The sequence below is a fragment of the Neomonachus schauinslandi genome, chromosome 7, assembly GCF_002201575.2.
Source record: "Neomonachus schauinslandi chromosome 7, ASM220157v2, whole genome shotgun sequence".
NCBI classification, from domain to species: domain Eukaryota; kingdom Metazoa; phylum Chordata; class Mammalia; order Carnivora; family Phocidae; genus Neomonachus; species Neomonachus schauinslandi.
The window spans coordinates 50517433-50542536 of NC_058409.1; the positions used below are offsets into that span (position 1 = coordinate 50517433).

A 25104-nucleotide genomic window follows, 5' to 3' on the forward strand; every position below is an offset into this window, starting at 1 on the left:
GTGTTCAACAGTATGATTATGATTTGCCCAGGGATAGTGTTTTTTCAATATTTTTTCCACTTTGTTCTTGCTCTCTGGGACTCCACTTAATGTGTGTTAGTATGCATAACATTATACTTCAGGTTACTAAAGCTCTGTTTTTCTGATTTTTTTTTTTGTATTGGTTAGTTTCCATTATTGTGTTCACAAGTTGACTGACCCTGTCTTCTGCTTTCTTCAATCTGCAGATAAGCCCATTCAGTGAATGCTTCATTTCTCATATTTTTCATTTCTGTAATTTCCACTTGGTTATTTTTCTTAGTTTCCTTTCTTCCGAGATTTCTCTCTCTGTTCATTGTAGATTTGCCTTTAAATCATTGAACATATTTATAATAGGTGCTTTAACTTTCTTGTCTACTGATTTCAACATCTTTGTCATGTTGATCTATTTCTTTTGAGTCTCCTTTTATTTCCTTGTGTATCACATTTTTCTATCTTTTCTCATGTCTTACGGAGTTTTTTTAATTGAGTACTAGACACTGGTTGGTATGTTTGATAATGTCTAGATTATGTTTGTTTTTCTCCTTTAAAGGATGTTATTTTATTCTAAAAGGTAGCTAATGTCCTCCCAACTCTCCTTTGCCTTTCAAGGCTTGGTTTTAGGCTTTAATAAGGCAGATCTAGACTGGTCCTTATTCTAGGTTTCTCATCTGAATCATAGAAAATAATTTGAATTACTGTTTTCTGTGTTCTCCAAGGACCGCCATATTAGTACCGTTCTAAGTGTACAGGAGAGAAGGTAATTCATTAGATATAGTGGATGCCTTAGGGCATTAGGGTTTAATTCTCCTGCTAGAACCCCAATTGAGAAAGGCTGCTCTAAGACTGTGGTCCTTATCTCTAACAGGTGGCTTTTCTGGTGTCTGGAGTAAATGTTTGGGTGTTAACTTTCCATTTGTGTGGGCTAGAATTCTATCACCTCACTGTGTTATGTGACTGCTAGTATCTTTCTTCTGCTCTCATTCCTGGAGGAGTTGTTCTCTCTTAGGCTTCATGCTTTGGGCATGTGGAACCCAGATATAGAATAAGGACCCATGGGATACTTCTACTAGGCTTGTGAGGCTCTCCTTTTAAATAGCTCTCTTTTCTCTAGAACCCCGAGATTCTCTACCTCCTTGGCTCAGTGAGAGTTCTGCTCCCTTTGGCCTTTATTTCCTTTTCATTGTTTAGGAAATGTAGCCCAGTCAGAGAGTTAGAGTGAACTTTGGCACATCTTAAATGTTTCCATTCTGTCTGGAAATGTGGAGTTGTAGTTTTGCTCTTGCTATTGTCTATTCCAACCAGAGTTGGAAATAGTTGATTCATTTATTTTGTTAGTGGTAAAGTTATTTTTGGTGTGGTTGGATGTGTTGAGTAAGCCTGTAACCAGTTACTTTATCAGCGTTAGAGGTGAATATAATGGGATTTATTTTACAATCATGGAATTTAGTCTGGGATAGTTCCTGCCTATAAATTCAGTGAAATAACAATACATTTTTTAAAATGTTTTAAATTGTTCTCAATTCTCATTTAGGTGAGATATCGTGTAGTAATATTTTAAAATTGAATAATGCCTAAAGCTGATGGGCATTTCTCTTAGGATGTTTAATTTAGTGATGATAGCCTTATGGAGGTAACTTTTGAGGAGACATTTAAAGAATAATATAATCTTTATAGGAGAAAGATGATCATCTTTGGAAAGTTTGATGTTACTTGGTAATAAGTTTTATGAAGAAAATAAAGACTGGAAAAGAAGGATAACCTATAGATAAAAATATGTTAAAGTCCTATGAAGTTTTTAAAAAATGGGCAAGGTTAAACTAAAGAGTTTAAATATGTGCCCTTGAATGATAAACAGTAAGGAAAGGCAAGAAAGTGAGTTCTTTTAAAGTCAGGTTAGTGGTTAGACTTTTTCAGAGGGAAGAAGGGCACCACGAAGCGCTTCTTTGTTTTGTGCAATTTTGCTCTATTTTTTTCCAATAAAAAGTTTGATTTTTGTATTTTCAACGAAAGCTTTTAGACTACTGATTTATAGAAGGGAGAGATTAGTGATTATTTGCTCCTCCAGGATATGCATACATTTTTGACATTCTCAAACACAGGCTTATACTCTCAGACTTCATAATGACTTTTGGATGGAACCTTAAACTTTAACCATCTCCATCTTAACCTGGTGTTCAGCTGAGAATGATGTGATCTTTGGTGCTCAGAAAATCAAGAAATGTGCCTTAATATAAAGAAGGCTCTAAAGATAAACTGCCTGACTCAAAAATTTGCTTAGTTGTTTCTTTACAGTCTTTCCTCCATGTCATAACAAACATTAGAATAATAACATAAGATGTTTAACTTGATGTGAATATATTAGTTTTTAAAAAGCTAATACTGGTTAGCTTGATTGATTACAGTTTGATCTGTTACCAGGCTAATTGACTATATTTTTTTGTATTCTCTGTAAACTTAGCTTCCATTGCTGATTTATGTTGTTGATTATAAGGAGGTTCAGGGAGCTCAGTATAAATCTTCATCCCTATTTTTTTTTTAAAAGATTTTAAAAAACTTATTCATTTGAGAGAGAGAGAGACAGAGAAAGCATAAGCATGGGGAGCAGTAGAGGGAGAGAGAGAAGCAGGCTCCCCCCACTGAGCAGGGATCCTGACGTGGGGCTTGATCCCAGAACCCTGGGATCATGACCTGAGCCGGAGGCAGGTGCTTAACTGACTGAGCCACCCAGGTGCCCCACTTTTTAATTTTTTTAGAGAGACAGACACACAAAAATGCATGTGTGAGCAAGGGGGAGGGGCAGAGGGAATGTGTGTGAGAGAGAGAGAGAGAGAGAGAGAGAGAATCTCAAGCAGGCTTTATGCACAGTGTGGAGTCTCAGCAGGGCTTCATCTCACGACCCTGAGATCATGACCTGAGCTGATGGCCTAGCCAATGAGCCACCCAGGCACCTCTGTAATCTTCACTTTTTTTTTTTTTTTTAAGATTTTATTTATTTATTTGACAGAGAGAGATAGCGAGAGCAGGAATACAAGCAGGGGGAGTGGGAGAAGGAGAAGCAGGCCTCCCGCTGAGCAGGGAGCCCAATATGGGGCTCGATCCCAGGACCCTGGGATCATGACCTGAGCCGAAGGCAGATGCCCAATGACTGAGCCACCCAGGTGCCCCTAATCTTCACTTTTTTAATGGGAGAAAATTACTATAGGTTTTTTTTCTTTTATTAACAGAATAAATTTAAACGTGAAGAGAAAACAAATGGATGGAGAATAGACAAAGCCTTTCGTAAGTATTAAGACCTCTTTTACAATATACCACTTGGAGATCTTAAAAAATGACCAATCTTTTGTGTTTAGTCCATTGTGTTTTAGATTTGTTTTGCCTCTTTATTGTCATAGGAAGAATGAGACTGGAGATTTTTCTTTTTAGCAGTGCAGGTCTGGGAGCTGATAACAAACAGATCTGTAGGCAAGGGATAAGCTAAAACATCAAGAAGCAAGTAAGCAGAGCTCTGAGTTCCAGAAGTTATAAAGGAACTGAAGATACCATTTTTTTTTTTTAAGATTTATTTATTTATTTTAGAGAGAGATGGAGGGATCTCATGTGGGGGAGAAGCAGAGAGGGAGTGAGAGAATCTCAAGCCGACTCCCTGCTGAGCACCTGACTCGGGGCTCGATCCTAGAACTCCGAGATCATGACCTGAGCCAAAATCAGGAGTTGGACGCTCAACTGATTGAGCCACCCAGGTGCCCCCTGAAGACACCATTTCTAAATGTTTTTTATTTTTGGGGGGAACTGTATTCAAGAAGAAGTTGTTTCTGGAAGAACTTATACTATAGATGATTCCTTCTTGTGGTCATTCAGTTAACAATACTGAATAGCTCCTGTGTGCTAGTTAATGTTCTAGGCATTGAGGATATACTGGTGAACAGGGCAGATGAGAAGCTTGTTTTTAGAGCCGTAAGTCTAATTGGTTGGGGGAAAGGATAAAGTCAGTAAGCATGGTTAATTGCAGAAAGTGAGTAATTTCTAAGAAGAAGAGAAAAGAGGGAGTGAGGAGTGGATGTGTGGATTGAGTGGTCAGGAACGTTTTGTCTAAAAAGATGGTATCTGAATTTACACCTGATTTGAAGGAATGATAGATATTTTTCAGCTTTTGAGTAATAGCCTCATTGAAATTAACATTTTTTTCTTTTTGAGTCCAGAGGAAAACATCAAGAGATCTGTACAGAAAAACAAAATTGAATGCATTGTTTAAAATAGTACCTGTAGGAATGCCTGACGCCTGGCTAGCTCAGTCAGAAGAGCTTGTGACTCTTGATCTCGGGATTATGAATTAGAGCCTCATGTTGGTTGTAATGATTACTAAAAAAATAAATAAATAAACTTAAAAGACAGACAAAGGTTTGATACCTATTTAAAAAAAATAAAGTACCTCTAGTCTTTGGAAGATAGTTAATAATGTTTCATGATAAATGTATTCAGTGTTGCTGTAGTGCTAATCTCAGAACAAAATCTCAAGTGAGGACTGATGTTGTATAGCATGTGTGTTTACTTTATGAGTAGACACTAAGGTAGGTGACTGGACTCTACACCCAATGTTGTTTTGGGTCCTCAGGGACACGACCTCCAGGAATGGCTCCTGGAAGATCTGGATTGTTTTGGTTGTCAACCTTCTCCATTTCGGAGAGGTGGTCTTGAAACTGTGCATTACATTCAGTGCATTATAATCAGAAAAGAATCTGTAGATCTGTAAAGTCTTTATGGGGGTGTGGAGCCATTGTTAAAACCATTATAATAGAAAACTGTTAAATTCACTGATTTGGGTGCTTTGTGGTGGAACATTAAAAAAAAAAAAACCTCAATTTTTTTTCTTTTATAACTTCTATTTTTTTTTTTACTGTTTTTTTTATTTTATTATGTTATGTTAATCACCATACATTACATACAACTTGTATTTTCAATTCCTCTGAGCATTACTTTTTTTTAAAGTTTATTTATTTAAGCAATCTCTAGGTCCATTGTGGGGCTTGAACTCACAACCCCAAGATTAAGGGTTGCATGCTCTGCCGACTGAGCCAGCCAGGTGCCCCATCCTCTTGAGAATGATTTTAATGCTGTATTTTTCAGAATCATTGTTGTGGATGGTCAGAACAGAGAAAGGCTGGGTCCACAATAAATAGGGCCTTCAGGAATCCTAGGTTTGGGCTTGGTTTCTTGAGGCTACTTTATTTTTGTTACGGTATATACCCCTTTTCCTTTTTTTTTTTTTTAAGATTTTATTTATTTACCTGACAGAGCGAGAGAGCACAAGCAGGGGGAGTGGCAGAGGGAGAGGGAGAAGCAGGCTCCCTGCTGAGCAAGGAGCCCAGTGCGGGGCTCGATCCCAGGATGCTGGGATTGTGACCTGAGCCGAAGGCAGAGGCTTAAATGACTGAGCCACCCAGGCACCCCTGTATACCTCTTTTTCTGAGGCAGTTAAACCAATCTTGGGGCTTATGTATATAGAGCATAATTTTTTCTACCTTCACTGTATTGTTAGATGTAGATGTTAGGCAAAGATTTGACTCCTGTAATGGATTCATTCCTGGTTTGTTAATGGCTCTTTCTTTTTCTTTTTTAAAGTAGGCTCCACGCCCAACATGGGGCTTGAACTCACACCCTGAGATCAATAATCCCATGACTCAGTCTATTGACTGAGCCTGCAAGGCACCCTGTTCATGGCTCTTTCTGATGTAATGATGTTGTTGGGTATTTAGTGAGAGTGGTCCTGATCAAAATTCATTTACTTCCTTCTTTGTTGATACTTGGAAGAGTAAATAGTGAAAGGGTTGTGATAAGAGAGGATATGTGGTGGAGAGGCTTTTGAGGAATTAGTCATACTAATTAGTCTTAAAGTTGATTGATAATTTACTTACAGTGCAATTTATAGTTTGAGTTTGACAAAGAGTATAGCTGTGTAACCACCACCCAAAACAAGGTATGGAACATTTTCATCACTCCAGAAAGGCCCCTCGTATCCTTTTCTAGTCAGTTTCCACAGCTATCTTGATGCAGGGCCACCGCTGTTTTTATTTGAATCATCATAGGTTAATTAGTTTAGCTTATTCTAGAACTTCTTATTCATGGCATCATACAGTATGTACTCTTTTATGTCTGCCTTCTTTTAGTCAGCATTTTTGAAATTTTCCTATAATATCACTTACATCAGTACATAGTTCCTTTTTAAATTTTATTTTTTTCTTTTTAAATTTTTTTAAACTAATGTAGCTTATTCCTTTTTATTGCTTGATTTTCCTTTGTCTGACTACTACAGTGACTAGAGTTGGTTATGCATTCTCCTGCTAATAAGCCCATTTGCTTTTTTTTTTTTTTAAAGATTTTATTTATTTATTTGACAAAGAGAGAGACACAGTGAGAGAGGGAACACAAGCAGAGGGAGGGGGAGAGGGAGAAGCAGGCCTCCCGCGGAGCGGGGAGCCCGATGTGGGACTCGATCTCAGGACGCTGAGATCATGACCTGAGCTGAAGGCAGACACTTAACCATCTGAGCCACCCAGGCTCCCCCCCCCATTTGCTTTTGATATCATGATACTTGAAAATTCTTTCTTTTTTTAAAATAAAAACTTGAAGGTTCTTTTTCTTTTTTTTTTATAACAGAGGAAAAGCGCCCTTTTGACTTCGATTTTTTTGCTCATTTGCTTCAGAAAGTTCTTGCTGAAGAAGAGAAAAGAAAACAAAAATCTGTTAAAAATCAGAGTTTAAAGGAGAAGAAATCCTCTAAACCACGGAAAAATGTAAAAGGTAAAGTAAAAGAAAGTGTGTTCTATTAATAATAGACTTGGAATGTTGTCCCTCAAGTCTTTGAGCATTCCTATGTCGTTTAGATCATCTGGGCATCCATTGGGGAGAATTGATTTTTCTCCAGTCTTGTAGTTATCTCACCCAAAATAGTACTTCCGTGTAAATTTTATAATTGGCATGACTGGGCTATTTAACATCTTTCTTGCATCTAGGGCATAGTTGTAGCTAATAAAAGACCATTGGAATTTGGGGGTGTCATGTTTGGTTACTTATCATCATTTTCCTTTGTAAAACCTGGCACAAAGTTCTAATATTTAAAAAATGGAACTCTGATACTTCTGCTTGTGACTGAATTATATTGTTTGAGCACAGTTTTTTTACCTTTTTTTTTTTTTAACATAAAATGTATTATTTGTTTCAGGGGTACAGATCTGTGACTCATCAGGCTTACCCAATTCACAGCACTCACCATAGCACATACACTCCCTAACGTCTATCACCCAGCCACCCCATCCCTCCCACCTCCCTCCACTCCAGCAACCCTCAGTTTGTTTCCTGAGATTAAGAGCCTCTTATGGTTTGTCTCCCTCTCTGGTTTTGTCTTGTTTCATTTTTCTCTCCCTTCCCCTATGATCCTCTGCCTTGTTTCTCAAATTCCTCATATCAGTGAGACCATATGATACTTGTCTTTTCTCTGATTGACTTATTTTGCTTAGTATAATATCGAGCACAGTTTCTTTCTTTCTTTCTTTTTTTTTTTTTTAGATTTTATTTATTTGACAGAGAGATAGAGAGACAGCACAAGTAGGCAGAGTGGCAGGCAGAGGGAGAGGGAGAAGCAGGCTTCCCGCTGAGCGGGGAGCCCGATGCGGGGCTCGATCCCAGGACCCTGGGATCATGACCTGAGCCGAAGGCAGCTGCTTAGCCGACTGAGCCACCCAGGCGCCCCAGTTTATTTCTGAGGGTTAATGTTGACTTGTACTGGGTAGAACCTTGTTTATATGTAGGTATTTGTATTTTTAGCAGGTATTTTCTTAATTATTTGAATTCTGATCTAGGAGGACAATGTTTAGCTCTATCCAGTACTTTAAAGACTCATGGAATTATAGGGAACTTTGTATGTTAGGTAGTCCACATCCCAGACCCTTTCCGTTTGTTTTAGTCACTTGGAAACAGCCCTGGAGATCTTGTTCCTTTTTCCTAAGGTCTCACAGTTTTAGTAGTGACAGAGGCAGGACTCGAGCCTAGGGCCGTAAGAGCCTGCTTTGGGGGTCTCCAAGACTACTGCTAGGTTTGATTATTGGCTCAGAGAGTCACAAGATCCAACATATAGTTGTACAAACAGCTGAGATTTGTAACAGTGAAAGGATACGGAATAAAATCAGCAGAGGGAAAGACATGTGGCTCCAAGTGGAGGGGAATTTAGGTGCAAGCTTACCAGTCCTCTCTCCTAGAGTCACACAGGTTATGCTTCATTCCTGTAGTAACAAGTCATGATGAGATACATAACAAGCTGTCTACCAGCAAAGCTTGTTAGAAACTCAATATCCAAGGTTTTTATTGGAAGCTGGTCATGTAGACACCCTCTGCCTGGCACATGTCAGAATTCAGAACTCCCAAAACGAAAATAGTTTTTCAACATAAACCACCTTGTTTGTACAAACATTTTAGGCCACTTTTGTCAGGCTGGTGTGAATTCTTCCCAAGCCCAAGTTTCCAGACACAGCCCAAAGGCCAACCTTTTAAGCAGGACTTTGAAGGGATAGCAGTGAGGCCTGCTACATTAACTCTCTTCTGCACAGAGCAGTCCAATATTTCTTTTTCTGGACCATGATGTCTGTATCATTTTAAACATAGTATTGGTAACTACAAAATTATTTCATTCTTCAGTCATTTACTTACTATACATGGCCCTCAGAGATTAAAATAGATATATTAACATTATTATGTAACAGATGAAAGCATAAGTAAGTCATTGTATCTTAATGTGAGAACTTTTCAGATATATTATTACAAGTCTCAGAATTTAAAAATTACTGTTTATTATTCTGATAAGAGAATCCAGTATTGTCTTCTCAGTTTTAAAATCTTGTTATGACTTTTTTTAACAAAAGTAAATGACACTGAATTTTATTATTTTTTTTAAGATTAGATATTTTTAGAGAAGATGTCTTGATCGACCATGGTTGTGAAGTTAAGTTTGTTTTTGGTTGATGTCTCCATGGTGATCTCTCTTGTTTGGTTTTTTAAACTTAATTTATTGTTTTCATCTTTTTTTTTTTTTTGGATTTTATTTGAGAGAGTGAGAATGAGAGAGAGAGCACGAGAGGGGGGAGGTTCAGAGGGAGAAGCAGAACCCCTGCTGAGCAGCGAGTCCCATGTGGGACTCGATTCTGGGACTCCAGGATTATGACCTGAGCTGAAGGCAGTCACTTAACCAATTGAGCCACCCAGGCGCCCCTTGTTTTCATCTTTTGACACAGTTAACTGTGAATATGCCTTCATAAAAAGGGCACTAGAAATTGTTTAAAAATATTTGTTAAAAAGATTGTACATTGAAAAACAAATGGTGCAGAAAATAAATTTGTTGAATTCTCTTTTGTACCCTGCCCTCAAATCGAATTGTCCAGATTTTCTAGGGATAACCATTAGTAAACTCTTATTCAAGTGTATGTGTGTCTTAGAGGATATGTAATTGTTTTTGCTTAATAAAAATGACATCATACTATATATGTTTTCTGCAACGTGAGTTTTTTGTGCAACAATATTTTTTGAAATCTTTCATATTACTACTTATACGCCTACCTCATTATTATTTGTTGTGTGGATTTTTATGGATTTTTTTTTTTTTTGATTTTTATGGATTTTTATAGTGTAAGTGTACTATAACTTCTTTAGTCATTCCCAGTTGGACGTGTTAGGTTGTCTTCAAATTTTTGCCCAGATATCCTTCAGTATTTATCTTCTCCATCTTTAAGAATTTTTCGTTGGGGCACTTGGGTGGCTCAGTGGGTTAAGTGTCTGCTTTCGGCTCAGGTCATGATCCCAGAGTCCTGGGATCAAGCCCCACGTTGGGCTCCCTGCTCAGCGGGGAGCCTGTTTCTCCCTCTCTCTCTGCCTGCTGCTCCCCCAGTTTGTGCGTGCTCTCTCTCTCTCAAATGAATAAAATCTTAAAAAAAAAAAAAAGAATTTTTCTGTAGGTTATTTATATGTTTATAACAATATCTTTTATTTTCAAAGTGAAAAAAGTTGCCAGTGAAGGAGGAAATGATGATCCAGATGTGTCTCCGAGCACCAAAATTTCAGACACAGAATCACCTCAAAAGGATGCTCAGATAGTTGAAGAAGAACAACAGTCTCAGACTTTAACAGGACAGGATTCAGAACAGATTGCATTAGAACCAAACCTAAATCAAAAGAAAAGAAGAAGAAAGAATCAGGATGAAGTTGGTAAACAGGAAGTAAAAAATCTTTCAGGAAATGCCACTGTTCAGTTAGGTCATTCTAAAGGAGAAAAATACAAAAGTAAGTTTCTTAAATATATTAATAGTTCCTGTATTACTTGAGAAAATGTGTACTATAGTATGATATGTAATTTAAATACTTCTGAGTAGTAGCAACTAGTAATGTTTAAGTTTTGTATTCTAAATTCATGTTACTGTGTTAAATCCTTTTATTTTTAAAGGAAAGAAGTTTATTGTTGAGGGGTAAAGAAACCAAAGTGAACTGGGGAAATTTTTCTCTAAAGTATGTTTCTGGGGCACTTGGGTGGCTCATTATTCGGTTAAGCATCCAACTCTTGATTTCAGCTCAGGTCTTGATCCTTTTTTACTTAAAACCAAACAGTGATTAGAAGTCATAACGATGTGGGGGCGCCTGGGTGGCTCAGTTGGTTAAGCGACTGCCTTCGGCTCAGGTCATGATCCTGGAGTCCCGGGATCGAGTCCCGCATCGGGCTCCCTGCTCGGCAGGGAGTCTGCTTCTCCCTCTGACCCTCCTCCCTCTCATGCTCTCTGTCTCTCATTCTCTCTGTCTCAAATAAATAAATAAAAAATCTTTAAAAAAAAAAAAAGTCATAACAATGTGTATAGTTAACTGTATAATGCTTGTGTATCTTAATAAATCACAGGTGTTCATGTTCTACCTCTACAGAGCACCTTTGAATCCACAATAAGTTGTTTAATTTTTATAAAAGAGCTACTGAAATCAGTTTCCTTCTTCCTTCCTTCCTTCGATCTTTCTTTCTTCTCTTTCTTTCTTTCTTTTCTATTTTTTTTATAGCTCCCTTAGAATGCAGGCATTTTGACACCCAGGATTTGCTAGGGAATGAGGGCTAAGAGATTCAGGCATTTTTAGTCTCTTAAGAATTCATATGTAGATTACTTAAAGTAGATAACCAAGTAAATAGAGAAGAAGATAGTAGCAAACCAGAAAAACCTTTCTATAGAATTTAAATTTTATGTAGTTTAGTTTTACCAATATGATTTTAATAAATGAGTCGTGGTAGTAGCATAGTATAATTTATAGGCATCACAATATTATACTCATTTGTGGTTTTCTATTAAAGATATTACATAAAAAGCAGAATAGCTCAGTAATTAAGAAGTTGGACTTTGGAAATCAAACAGACCTTGGTTTAGATTCTAGCTTTTTTTGTTTGCAAAATATGACCTTGGGTAAGTCACCTAAGATCTTGAACTCAGGTTCTTTTTTCTCTGATGGGTTTACCACCTTTTAATAAGACTGTTTTCAATATTAAATGAGATAATGCATTTGATGGGCTTAGAGTTTCTGTCACTTAGTAAGTACTAAATAAATGATAGCAGTTACTGTGTTATTAATTATGATTCTCCTGAAGGAGCAGAATAGGCCAGTCTACGTGTAGCTTCCTAACTAGCTATATAGAACAAATTTAACCATTTAAAATTTAAGCAAGATAAAAGGAGAATGCTGTAAACTACCCAGGAAATTTGGGCTGATCCTCAAAACACAGTTACAACTTACACAGTTTTAAGTTGATTATCTTTTCATTAATGTTCTAAAATTAAGATCTCGGGCGCCTGGGTGGCTCAGTCGTTAAGCGTCTGCCTTTGGCTCAGGTCATGATCCCAGGGTTCTGGGATCGAGCCCCGCATCGGGCTCCCTGCTCAGCAGGAAGCCTGCTTCTCCCTCTCCCACTCCCCCTGCTTGTGTTCCCTCTCTCACTGTGTCTCTTTCTGTCAAATAAATAAATAAAATCTTAAAAAATAAATAAAATTAAGATCTCTGCCTTACATATAGGAACTTGAATGTGGAATGGATTAATGATTTATAGGAAAAACACTTTTTTATGTAAATTCCTTTGTGCTTTAAAAAGTAGATGTTTTCATTTTTTAGAATAACATGCATTTTGTATTCATAGATAAAGGTCAGTCTTTAAGGCCTGAGATAAATGAAGATGAAGTCAATAAGGAACAGAAGCTTTCTTGCATACGAAACATGGATGACATTGTGGATTTATCCTCCAGTGAAAAAGCTGAGAAAAGAGCTGACCCTATCCTTTTATCAAGGTATTTTTCTATACCTTTACTGACTTCGTTTACATCTTCTATCAGTTACTGAGAGGGGAGTGTGAAGTCTCCAACTGTAATTATGAATTTGCCTGTTACTCTTTTCAGTTCTATTTGTTTTTCTTTATGTCTTTGGAAGCTCGTTAGGTGCATGCATATCTAGAATTGTTGTATCTTGGTGAAATCACCCTTTTATCATTTGTGTGTATCACTCTGATATTTCTCTTTGTTCTGATGATTACTTTGCTACAGCTGTCTTGTGGTTAATGTTTGCATGGGTTTCTTTTCTCTTTTTTTTTGGTGGGGGCAGAGAGCAAGCATGGGGGGGGCAGGGAGGGGCAGAGAGAGGGGGACAGAGAATCCCAAGCAGGCTCCACTCTCAGGATGGAGCCCGACACAAGGCTCAGTCTCACAACCCTGAGATCATGACCTGAGCCGAAATCAGGAGTGGGACGCTTAACCAGCTGAGCCACCCAGGCACCCCTGACTGGCTTATTTCACCTAGCATAATGTTTTCAGGTTTCATCTGTGTTGCAGCATTTGACAGTATTTCCTTTTTTTTTAATGGCCAAATAATAGTCCATTGTGTGCATATATCACATTTTCTTCATTCATCTCTCAGTGAACATTTAGGCTGTTTAGTTTTTTTAAAGCTTTATTTATTTGACAGAGAACACAGCGAGAGAGGGAACACAAGCAGGGGGAGTGGGAGAGGGAGAAGCAGGCTTCCCGCCGAACAGGGAGCCCGATGTGGGGCTCAATCCCAGGACCTCAGGACCATGACCTGAGCCAAAGGCAGACGCTTAACCCCTGAGCCACCCAGGCACCCCTCTCTTGGCTATTTTAAATAAACATTGGAATGTAGATATCTTTTTGAGGTCCTGTTTTCATTTCTTACAGAAAAATACCCAGAAGAGGGATTGCTGAATCATATGATAGCTCTATTAATTTTTTTTGACATTTTATTTTTTTTTTAGGTAATCTGCCCCCAATGTGGGGCTCAAACTCACAACTCTGAGATCAAGAGTCACATGCTCTACTGAATGAGCCAGCCAGACACCCCTCTATTTTTAACTTTTTGAGGAGCCTCCCTACTTCACAGTGGCTGTGCTATTTTATCTTCCCATCAGCAGTGCACAAAGATAACAGTTTTCCATATGCTCACCAACACTTATTTTCTTTTTTCTTTGTTTTGAAAATGGTTATTCAGACATACGTGAGATGATACTTCATTGTGGTTTTGATTCGCATTTCCCTAAGTGATACTGAGGATCTTTACATATACTTATTGGCTGTTTGTCTGCTTTGGAGAAATGTCTGTTCATTTCCTTTTCATATTTTTTAATTAGGTTATTTTAATTGAATTATAGGCATTCCTTTTATAATTTTGGATATTAAGCTTGTGTCAGATATATGGTTTACAAATATTTTTTCCCATTCCATAGGTTGTTATTTGACCTTGTTGATTATTTCCTTTGCTCTGCTGAAGCTTTTTAGTTTGATACCGTCCCACTTATCTATTTGTGCTAGTTTGTTCATACAATTCGGAAGATTAATAGTTTCTTTGAAGCTGAGCCCATGGACCTTGGGTCCTTAATTTGCTAGGTGACAGAATTTAAATTGTGACTTCAGAGATACAACTAATTTCATAAACTACACATAAAAGGTACTATGGCTTTTTTAGGGGAAAAACAACCCCGTAATGACTGTTAAGATCCTAACTGGTTTTGTAGAACAGTGAGCCGATTCTAAAATTATTAATTACACAAGAGCAAAGAGTCATGAGTGGTAAAGACAACTTGAAAAACAACATTTCTGGGGAGGAAATATATTAATACTTTAAGCTAGAGTAATTAGTGTGTTACTGGCACAGGGACAGATTGACTCAGCAGAACTGAATATAAAGCCTACGGGGAAAAATTTAGGAATCTGGTAAATAGCAAAGGTAGCATTAGAAATTAGTGGGTGAAGATTGAATGAAATATTCATTAGATGGGTAGATCTATCTAATATTAGATAGTATTAGATCCTTATTTCACCCTCTATGCTAAATTTCTGATAGGTTAAAGGCTACAGGGACACTGGGTGGCTCAGTCGGTTAAGCGTCTACCTTTGGCCCAGGTCATGATCCCAGGGTCCTAGGATCAAGTCCCTCATTGGACTCCTTGCTCAGCAGGGAGCCTGCTTCTCCCTTTGCCTGCCACTCCCCCTGCTTGTGTGCGCTCCCTCTCTTTCTCTGATAAATAAATAAATACATAAATAAATAAAATAAAATCATGTGTAAAGCAAATCTTGAAAACTATTAGAAAAAAGTGTTTGGAAATACCTTTGTGATGTCAAGGATTTCTTCACTTGATCTTAGCCAAAAGGCCGTGAAATGATGATGATATCAAGTATTTCTTAAGATGTAAAAAGCAAAACTTTAAAAGATACAATTGATGAATTTGACTGCAGTAAACATAACTATTTCTTTTGATAAAAGATTTCATAAAGAACGTGAAAGGCATACTACTGATTGGGAGGTTTTATGTATAATATCTAATCAAAAAATAATATATAAAGAGCTCTTATTGATTAGTTGGGAAAAGACAAGCACCCAGTAGAAAAAAATGAGGGGAAAAACAAGATCTAGTTAAATGTCTTATGTGTTCATTCTGGGTGCCAGTTAGTACATCGCCATGATTTATGGTATTGTTAGTTGGATATTTCATAATACGGCAGTCTTCTCTTGGCATACAGTGCTAACTGCAGCTTATGCAAAGCAGTACCATGCAAAGCAGGGCCTGCCTGTGTAAGATTTTGATGAGAGATTATTCCTAAATATTGCTCTGATTTTACACATAGATTTGTCAACCCCATGTAATTAAGAATTTTTCATTTTGACTTCTTGAGTGTTTTCCTATGCCTTTTGATTTGTGGCTACTCTTTCTCTGTAGGTACAGTTTTTTTTTGTTGTTTGTTTGGTTTTGAGAGAGAGGAAGTGTATGCGAGTGGGGAGAGAGGGGCAGAGGGAGGGGAAGAGAGAATCTTTTTTTTTTTTTAAAGATTTTATTTATTTATTTACTCGAGAGAGAGAGAGAGAAACAGCATGAGAGGGGATAGGGTCAAAGGGAGAAGCAGGCCCCCCGCCGAGCAGGGAGCCCGATGCGGGACTCGATCCCGGGACTCCGGGATCATGACCTGAGCCGAAGGCAGTCGCTTAACCAACTGAGCCACCCAGGCGCCCATCTTTTTTTTTTTTTGTAGAAAGCATCTTTTTTTTTTTTTAAGATTTTATTTAAATTCACATTAGTTAACATATAGTATATTATTAGTTTCAGGGGTAGATTTTAGTGATTTATCACTTGCATATAACACCCAGTGCTCATTACATCAAGTACCCTCCTTAATGCCCATCACCCCATTACGCCATACCTCATCCTCCTCCCCTCCAGCAACCCTCAGATTGTTCCCTAGAGTTAAGAATCTTAAGCAGCCTCCACGCTCATTGTGGAGCCCAACTTGGGGCTTGATCTCACCATCCTGAGATCATGACCTGAGCTGAAATCAAGAGTTGGTAGCCTAACCGACCGAGCCACCCAGGCTCCCCTAAAGATACAGCTTTTAACGACATGGTACAAGAAGGATCATAGAAAAGTCAAAATATTTATATTGATAATTCCAAAATATGAAGTATCGTTTTCCAACTGGTTTTATATGTTAAAAAATATTTTAAGTAGATATCATAAAACATGTATTACTAAGAATTCTTTTCCTCCTGATGTGTTTTCGTTTGCTTAGTGATCAACAAGATGCAACCTCACTAGCAACTGAAATTTCAGAATCAAGCCCTTCAGATTTGCCTTTATCAGAAACTGGAATTACCTCAGTGTGTGAAGTGAATAATGTTGAAAGTAGTTGTACAGAAGAAAGCAGTGTTGACCTAAAAAATAAATCATTGTAAGTATTTTACATGGTAGGATTTTAAAATTTACTTTCAAAATTGTGATGATTTCTTAGTTAAGAAATGATAATGTTGCTTTCCTTAGGGATTAGAAAGGGACGGTACACCATTTAATACATAATTGTACTATGGTCTGATTGTGACATAAAGGCTTATCACTTTATATTTCATTACAGAAAGATTCTCTTTCATATTTAATAGATAACCATGATAGGAATTTTATTAAAGTACAGTGGTGACTTACGCTGAAATCCTAAAATAATTTGGAAGCCTTAACATTTGCTGTTAGATACTTTTACTTGGTTTGAGTAATTTTTCAAAGTTGTAGATTTTTGATATTGATGACTTCAAAGAAATTATTATGTTTTCTAGTGTGCAGATACTGATTAGCATTTGCACTAAAAACAAAAGCACTACAAGAATCTGCCTTTGAAGAGACAGCTCAGAAATTCAGACTTCCTTTTTGGGTCCCTCCTAAACTCCTCATATAGGCTTAAAGGCTGTTTAGTTTATGAATTCTTAAGCTTATTTTCAGTAAAGCACAGTCACAATGAGAATGAAACTTTTTTTTAAAATAAAAATTTAGTCTTTGGAATAGGCAATATGGTCTTATGGCTCAAACACCTAGAAGTATAAAAAGATATAGAGTGAAATATCCCTCCTTCCATGTCCACATTCGCTCTAAGTAACTTGTGTAATTTATTTCTTCTATTCTTTCAGAGATTTAAAAAAAGTACTTTAAAACTAATACAAATGTATGTTCTTTATATTTTTTTACTCTTCCTAAAATCCTAATGATAGTGTGTGTGTGTTATATACACACACACAGACACCATTTTGCAGTTTTTTTGGTTTTATGTCTTGATATCTTTGCATAAAGATCTTCCTTATTATTTTGGGTAGCTGCATAGTATGTAGTGTTCCGGTGTATATGTGCTGCTGAAGTGAGCACTTTATAGTGTCCTGGTGTGTAGATGGATTAGAGTTTATATTATCAAAGCCCAGCTGATGGCTAGATAGGTTGTTTTTTGAAACAGTGCTTAAAATCTTTAATTTCTATCCTTTGACTGTATGTAAGTACAGTGGACCCTTAGGAACAACACAGTGGTTAGGGATGCTAACCCCTTTGCAGTTGAAAATCCACAAATAACTTTGACTCTTCCAAAACTTAACTACTAATAGTCTACTGTTGACTGGAAGCCTGATGACGTAATTGGTTGATTGACACATATTTTGTATGTTATATATATTATATACTGTAATCTTACAATTAAAGTAAGCTAGAGAAACAAAATGCCTTAAAATAATAATGAGAAAATACATCTACAGTACTGTACTGTATTGAGAAAAATCTGTGTATAGGTGGAATCACACAGCTTGAACTTGTGTTGTTCAAAGGTCATCTGTATTTGTAGGGTGAGTATTCAGACTGGAATTGCTTGCTGCAATGTATATATGTGTGTGTGTATACACATATACACATTGAGAATTTTGAGAGATACTTCCAAAGTGTTCTTCATAGGAGTTATACTAGTTTACATTCCCACCAACATTGTAAGAGGTGTCTCCCTTAACAGAAAATGTTGTTTATCAAACTAGGGTTTATGCTGGTCTCGAATAGATTAAAAAAATAATACTTCCCGTATACTATCTCCATCCCACTCTTCCTTTTTTGGCAGGGGTATGTAATGCTTTGTTTTTATTGAGTTTTTTATTTAAAAAATTTCTAACCTAAGGAAAAGTCAAAAGAATAGAACAACGAACATTTGTATATAATTCTCCTTAGATTCTCTAGTTCCTAATATTACATTTGTGCTTGCTTGCACAGGTGTGCACGTCTCCCTCCTCCCTTAATTTGTGCTTTTTTTAAAACCTATTTTTATTTTGTTTTTTAAGTTGTTCATATTCTTTGTCCTTTTTTTTTTTTTTTTAAAGATTTTATTTATTTATTTGACAGAGCACAGGCACGGGGATTAGGAGAGGGAGAAGCAGGCTCCCTGCTGAGCAGGGAGCCCAATGTGGGGCTTGATCCCAGGACCCTGGGATCACGCCCTGAACTGGCGGCAGACACTCAAACGACTGAGCCACTCAGGCGCCCCTCTTTGTCCATTTTTAAAATGAGTTTTTGATGCTATTGTTTGTAGGAGCTCTTTTTATTTTAGGGAGATAAGCCTTGTTTTTTGATTTGCAAAACATGCTTTCTTGGTTGGTAGTTTGACTTCTGACTTAGTCATGTAGAAGTATTTGATTTTTATGTGGTTATATTTCTCAATTTTGTTTTTCTTTCATGGCTCCTGAATTTTTAGTTAAACTTTATGAAGGCTTACCCCAACTCAAGATTATAAAAGAATTCATCCGTGTTTACTGTGTGGCTTTATTTAACTCTGATGCATTGGAACATATTATGAGTACAGTGCAAGGAATGGAGCTAATTTTATTTTAGTCCCCAGTGTTAGTTTTCACATCACCATTGCTTTGATATTATTTTAACAGTACATTATTCTGTATTTCATCCTCGCTGTTTTGAAATGCGGCCTTTTTTATATACTACTTGCATGTGTTTTGAAGTCATCTTCTAATTTTCTTTTGTGTTTCATTTATCTGTTTATTCACGTATCAGTACCAGTGTTTTAATTATTGATGCTGAATAGTTTCTTTTTAGCATCTGGTAAAATAAGTTACCTCCTCATGGCTCTTGTTTTTCAGTTCTCTTTGCTACTCTTACTCTAAGTAAACCTAAAGGACTTCTTTTCTGCCTCTGAGTGGATTTTTAAAGAATTTTTCAGAATTTTATTTGACTGTGCCTCCATGTTGGTGCTATTTAAATAATGTTCATTAAAAAAAATAAAAAATAAATAATTCATTTTTTAGGGAAACTGATCAGTCAGGAAATGTTAAACTGATGGGAAGAAGACAACTACAGAGACCCAAACCCAATTTATCAAGGGCAGTTGGGAAGAAATCTGTTCTTTCACAAGGTAAAACAGATGCGGAGAGCAAGAGTTTACGTGCAGAAACTTCAGTTGAAAAGGTATGGAGTAAGACACTTTATAGAAAATAAAATTACAAAAATTTTGCCTAAGTAGTTGGCAATAAACTGTTTAGTTTGTAACTACATGATAATGTAACTGATACTAAAACAAAGATACAGGAACACATGAATATTAAATGTGTCTTGTCTCCTGTTTATGCATTTAGAACCTAGGACATATCATTTCAAACATACTCAGTAGTGAAAAATCTCTTTTGTTTACTTATCTAAATTTTTAAAAATTAAAGTATTTTTTTTTTTTTAAAGATTTTATTTATCTATTTGAAAGAGCGTGAGAGAGCATAAGCAGGGGGAGCGGCAGAGGGAGAGGGAGAAACAGGCTCCCTGCTGAGCAGGGAGCCCAATGTGGGGCTCGATCCCAGGACCCAGGATCACGACCTGAGTCAAAGGCAGACGCTTAATGACCGAGCCACCCAGGCGCCCCTACTTACATAAATTTTGTATTCAAAATGTTTTTAACCAGTTTTCCATCAAATTATATCCATAGTCCTTTCCACAAACTGACATATTCCTGTCCTTCATGATCTTTGTCTTTCTTTTTATGTATGAAAACATTTCTGTAGGTTTTAATCATAACATACATAATATTTAAAACTTTTTTCTGTGAAACTACTCATTAACCTTTTCTTGGGGTTAATCTTTTTAATAGCTGCATCAGGTTAACATAATAATTTACCTAAGCATTTTTCTAATGGTAGACATTTAAATCGTTTCCATTTTTTTAAACTCTCATAAATAAAAGCAAATGGTTTTGTAAGTAGCCCTTTCTTAAGGAAAAAAGCAGAGGATAAATTTCCACAGGAGGTGAGATTAATGAGTCAGAGTGTTTTAAATATTTATTGGCTTTTGTTATGCATTGTCAAGTGACAGTCAAAAAAAAAAAGAATTTATTTACACTGCTACAGGCATTAAACGAATGTTCCTGTTTTTGTATATTTATGCTGGCATTGTTATAAATTTTTTATTTTTGCTAAAATACATTTTAAAGTGTTAGCTTTTTTCCCTCTTAGGTTAAATATTTTTTATTATACTTCTTGTAGTACAATCGTATTATTATAGTCTTGTAAAATTCGACAAAATTGGGAAGCTACAGATTATTGTAAAAATTAAGACAAAAATTACTTGTGATTTCATTATCCAGCTGCAACTAACCTTTTAGCATATATCCTTCCAGGTTTTCCTATTACAAAATTTATTAGTATTCAGTTTTGTATCCTTCTTTGGTTCTTAACATTTCTTAATATTTTTCCATATTATTAAATATGCTTTGAAAACATGGTCTTTAGTGACTTCATAATATTCTGTCAGTGGGTATAACTGAATTTAACCATTTACTCATTATTGGATATTTTGTCTGTTTGCAGTGTTTGGCATTTTATATAATGTTCTAGTAAACATTCTTGTACTTTGTCTGAATATTTACTTAGAGTCTTAGAAATGGTATTACAGTATGAACTTTTTTTTTTAAGATTTTGTTTATTTATTTGACAGAGACACAGCAAGAGAGGGAACACAAGCAGGGGGAGTGGGAGAGGGAGAAGCAGGCTTCCCATGGAGTGGGGAGCCCGATGCGGGGCTCGATCCCAGGACCCTGGGATCATGACCTGAGCCAAAGGCAGATGCTTAATGACTGAGCCACCCAGGCGTCCCCAGTATGAACACTTTTTAAATAGATTTTATTTATTTGAGAGGGTGAGAGAGCGAGCGTGCACAAGTGGTGGGGGGAAGGGGCAGAGGGAGAGGGAGACTCTCCTCTGAGCAGGGAGCTCAACATGGGGCTTGATCCCAGGACCCTGAGATCATGACCCCAGCCGAAGGCAGATGCTTAACCAACTGAGCTACCTAAGTGCCCTGAGTATGAACGTTTTTTAGGCTCTTGATTTCATATTGGCAAAAGGCTTTCCAGAAAGGATATACCAATTTTTGTTCCTGTCAGTTAATAGATGGGGTTATATGCTTTATAATGTTCACAGCTGCATCAATGATTTATAAAATTCTTACAATTAGAAGAACAAAAAATGAAATGTCATTGTTTTAATTTCCATTTATTATGAAGTTTGGACTTTTCAATGTTAAGTCAATAAAATGTAAAAAATTGAATTTATAGAATCATATGGAAAAGGATAAAGTGAAAACATTGGACATTTCTGGAATGGGGAATACAGAGAGAGAGAACCCAGAAGCTGAGACTGTATCTACGTAAGTATTTAGGAAGTAGAATAAAAGTAGTAGCTTTTAAGAATGACTCTAAGTTCTGTACTTGATAATGTCTGAATTTTATTTCCATTTAGTGTACTTAAGTCTTCTCTTAACTGTAGGTGTGTTGAAACATTTCAGTAGTGTTCTTTATGCTACTGGAGAAATAAATTATGATACGGATCCATTGGGTTCGCAGTTACATTTCTTCCTCAACTTACTAACAGGATTTTAACAAAGTCTTGTTAGATTAATTGTTAAGATACATGTTTCTGGATAATTTTATGTATAGCAGGTTTCAAAAGGGAATATTTAACTGGGAATGCAGATTCAGAGAAGTCTTATTCTAATACTAATTTGAACCATTGGATTCTGGACTGTACATTTATGCTGTAATCTTTGTCTAGTGCCCTGGAGGTATACGTTACAAACTAGTAGTATTCTTAGTGGAGAATGGTATTAAGTGTCTGTCAAATATAGATTCTTTTCCAGTTTTGTGATGAAATGATTTTTATAGTTAGGGTTCCAGGATTATGTCTGTCCCAAAGTGTTAAGGTATAGAAACAGGAGTATCTTTGAGGATGTATTTGAGGACAGTTGTAATTATTTTTATATTCCAAATGGTTTACTTATTCATACCTTGGAGAAGAGAATACTGAAAACAAACATGTGACTTCAGAATAACCATAATTCTATTCTTTTGTAGTTCTAGTGAAAAAATTGGTCTGCAGGAAGATGATCAAACGAAGGCTGTCAGACCAGCACGACTAATGAGGGGCCGATTGCAAAGGCCGAAGCCAAATGTAGGTAAAGCTGCTGAAAGAAAAGAAATTCTTGCATCACAGGAAAAAATTGAGGCCAATGTAAAAAAGAGTGAAAGTCAATCCTGTATTACTAGAGATGTAAGTACTCTGATTCTTGCCATTTTTTTTGTTAAACAAGTACTTAAGCCTTCTTTTACCTCCCTCTTTAAAGGGCAAGACTGTACAGTTGTGTACATTGTATATTACATTTAAAGCCAAAATCTCAGAGCCAGCAGCTTTGCTACTTGTAAAGCCATTTAACTCTCAGCAATCTAGATTTTGGGCATTTACATAATGGAGCATCTGCTTTGATCTTATTACGTCGTGTTTGACTTGCCTCCCCCTCCCTGTCATTTAGGTATTTGAATTACGCTTCCTTTTTGAAAATATAGCTAGATATGTGAATTTTAACTCTGGCTTAAACACAGTAAAATGTTAAAAGCTTCCTACTAAAATAGAATTCCAAGAACAAAAGATGATGAATTTTAGGTTATTTACATAATAACTAGTCTTTGTGATAAGGGTAAGAGTTCAGATCATAGTTAGATTTGAATTTCTTTTGTTATAATTCTCAAGGTCTATACTGTAATGGTACTAATCAGAAGACAGACCCCTGGGAATAACTCTAATAGACGAGACTGAAGCGCTGTAACTTGCTTTCTGATTGGGAGGAAAAGAATGGGGGCTTTGAGATAAGGTAGAAGGTATAGCTTGTGAAATTTTAAAAGATATTTAAATAACACTAAAAAAAGTGTCCTTTGAATATAATTTTATAATTTTGAAATGTTTACCATTTTCCTTGTACTCAAATTGGATAAAATTTTCAATGCAATATTTTATAAATGGGTGTTTCATTGAGAAACCTTAAAAATGTGTTTGTTATTAAGAGTCCTGAACAAGTAGAAGATCAGTCATGTAAAAATGTTGACTTTGAAGACATCACATTACAATCTGAGAAAGAAGATAATTTTTTTCAAATGAACGTTAATGAATGTGTAAGGTAAGCATCATCTTAATGGTTATGTAATCTTTGAATTTAGTATAAAGTTTTAGGAATGTTTAATCAATTTTTAAAAACAAAAGCAAATCAGATTAATATTTGTGTATCAAATTACCTAATATTCACAATATAACTTCACTTTTCAGGGCAATTTATGTCATAGCTTTCTTTTTTTTTTTTTTAAAGATTTTATTTATTTATTTGACAGAGACAGAATGAGAGAGGGAACACAAGCAGGGGGAGTGGGAGAGGGAAAAGCAGGCTTCCCACAGAGCAGGGTGCCCGACTGGGGGCTCGATCCCAGGACCCTGGGATCATGACTTGAGCCAAAGGCAGACGCTTAATGACTGAGCCACCCAGGCGCCCCTATGTCATAACTTCCACGTTAATTTCTGTTACTCGTGATTTGATGAGTTGATATACTCATCATAAATTAGACCTGAATTAACATACATGTTAGATTAAATGTCTGTGTCCAAATGTGAAATGAAACTTACTTTCTTCTATTTGCTTCTTTGGGATTAGATTGATCCACATATGACCTTTATTTAAGGTTCGCATAAATTTTTTATAAAACCCATATATAGAAACCCAATACTTCTCCTAGCCACATGTGGCTCTTTCTTTTGTTATTTCCCCTCTGGAGGGTACCAAACAAAATCGATGGAATTATTAGTATACTTTGGAAAATGTTTTTCCTTTGGAAATATTCAATGTACACAGAAGTAGTGAGAACAGAATAGTGGACTTCTGTGCATTACTATGTAGTTTCAACTATTACTCGTATTTTATCAGTCTTTACATTTGAAGTCTGGCCTTTCTTATACTTTCTTGTTCAGATCATACTTCAATCTGGCTGTTTGAGATGCTGGTCATATCTGGCCACATAAATGTGTTGTTTAACTCTTATGGCAGGGCATATGTCTGGATAAAAGATAGGAGGTGCCAAGAGGTAGGAATAGTAGACATAAATTGGTCTAGCTCCAATGCAGAGGACTGGGGACGCTTAGCCAGTATTTGGGAAGGATTGTGTGGATGACAATTAGAGACTGTTCAGAGCCAGTTGACTACTACTGTACTTGACCTTATTGATAGATTTCTCTTTATCCATGTCTCTCTATGAGTAGATATATTTATTTTAAAAATTTGTAATTTCAAAACATGGGTTTTTTTCCCCCTCTCCTTTAACTTTTAGGTTTTACCCAGAGATACCTGAGGCTTTCTTAATTTATTTTTTATTTTTTTGTTTGAGAATTCCTCATCTTTCAGTAGTATTTTCTCAACCATCATTTCTTCAGCTGGCAGTATGCTTTAAAATTTGTATTTTTTTTTTTTTTTAAATATATAGTATTCAAGAAGATAATAAAGTCCCAGTTCTAAAGACTCGATTTCAGAAACCAAAGCCAAATATAGGAAGAGGAGCTAGAAGAAGAGAAGTTTTCTCAAAGGAAGAGGTGTCAGAGGAGATTGTTGCATCTGGGCAATTCACAGCACCTTTGAGAGAAATTACGAGAGTGGAAGAAACCGTACCAAGGGAGAGGGTATTATTAGTGGAGGCTAATACTACTAAGGAAATGGAGTCATATTTAAAAAAAAACTGAAAGAGACAACTCTCCTAGAGAGAAGATACCAGAAATGATGGACAACACTGTAGATATGGAGACAGATTTGAAAGAAACTGGAAGAGAGGTTTCGCCAAGGGACACTATATCAGAGGTGTCTGATGTCACTGAGGAAAGAGT

General features: G+C 36.4%; 1 protein-coding gene across 1 annotated transcript in view; it reads left to right on the forward strand.

Moving 5' to 3' along the window:
* BDP1 (B double prime 1, subunit of RNA polymerase III transcription initiation factor IIIB) overlaps positions 1–25104 on the forward strand; it is an 89553-nt gene that overhangs the window by 15043 nt on the left and 49406 nt on the right. Inside the window, 11 exon segments of the mRNA XM_044916889.1 lie at positions 3246–3300; positions 6676–6819; positions 10060–10344; positions 12221–12368; positions 16149–16307; positions 19183–19342; positions 21471–21562; positions 22266–22461; positions 23250–23362; positions 24711–24971; positions 24973–25104. The exon segment at positions 24973–25104 is cut by the window's right edge and continues 586 nt beyond it. Of these exon segments, the coding sequence (XP_044772824.1) occupies positions 3246–3300; positions 6676–6819; positions 10060–10344; positions 12221–12368; positions 16149–16307; positions 19183–19342; positions 21471–21562; positions 22266–22461; positions 23250–23362; positions 24711–24971; positions 24973–25104 (1745 nt within the window).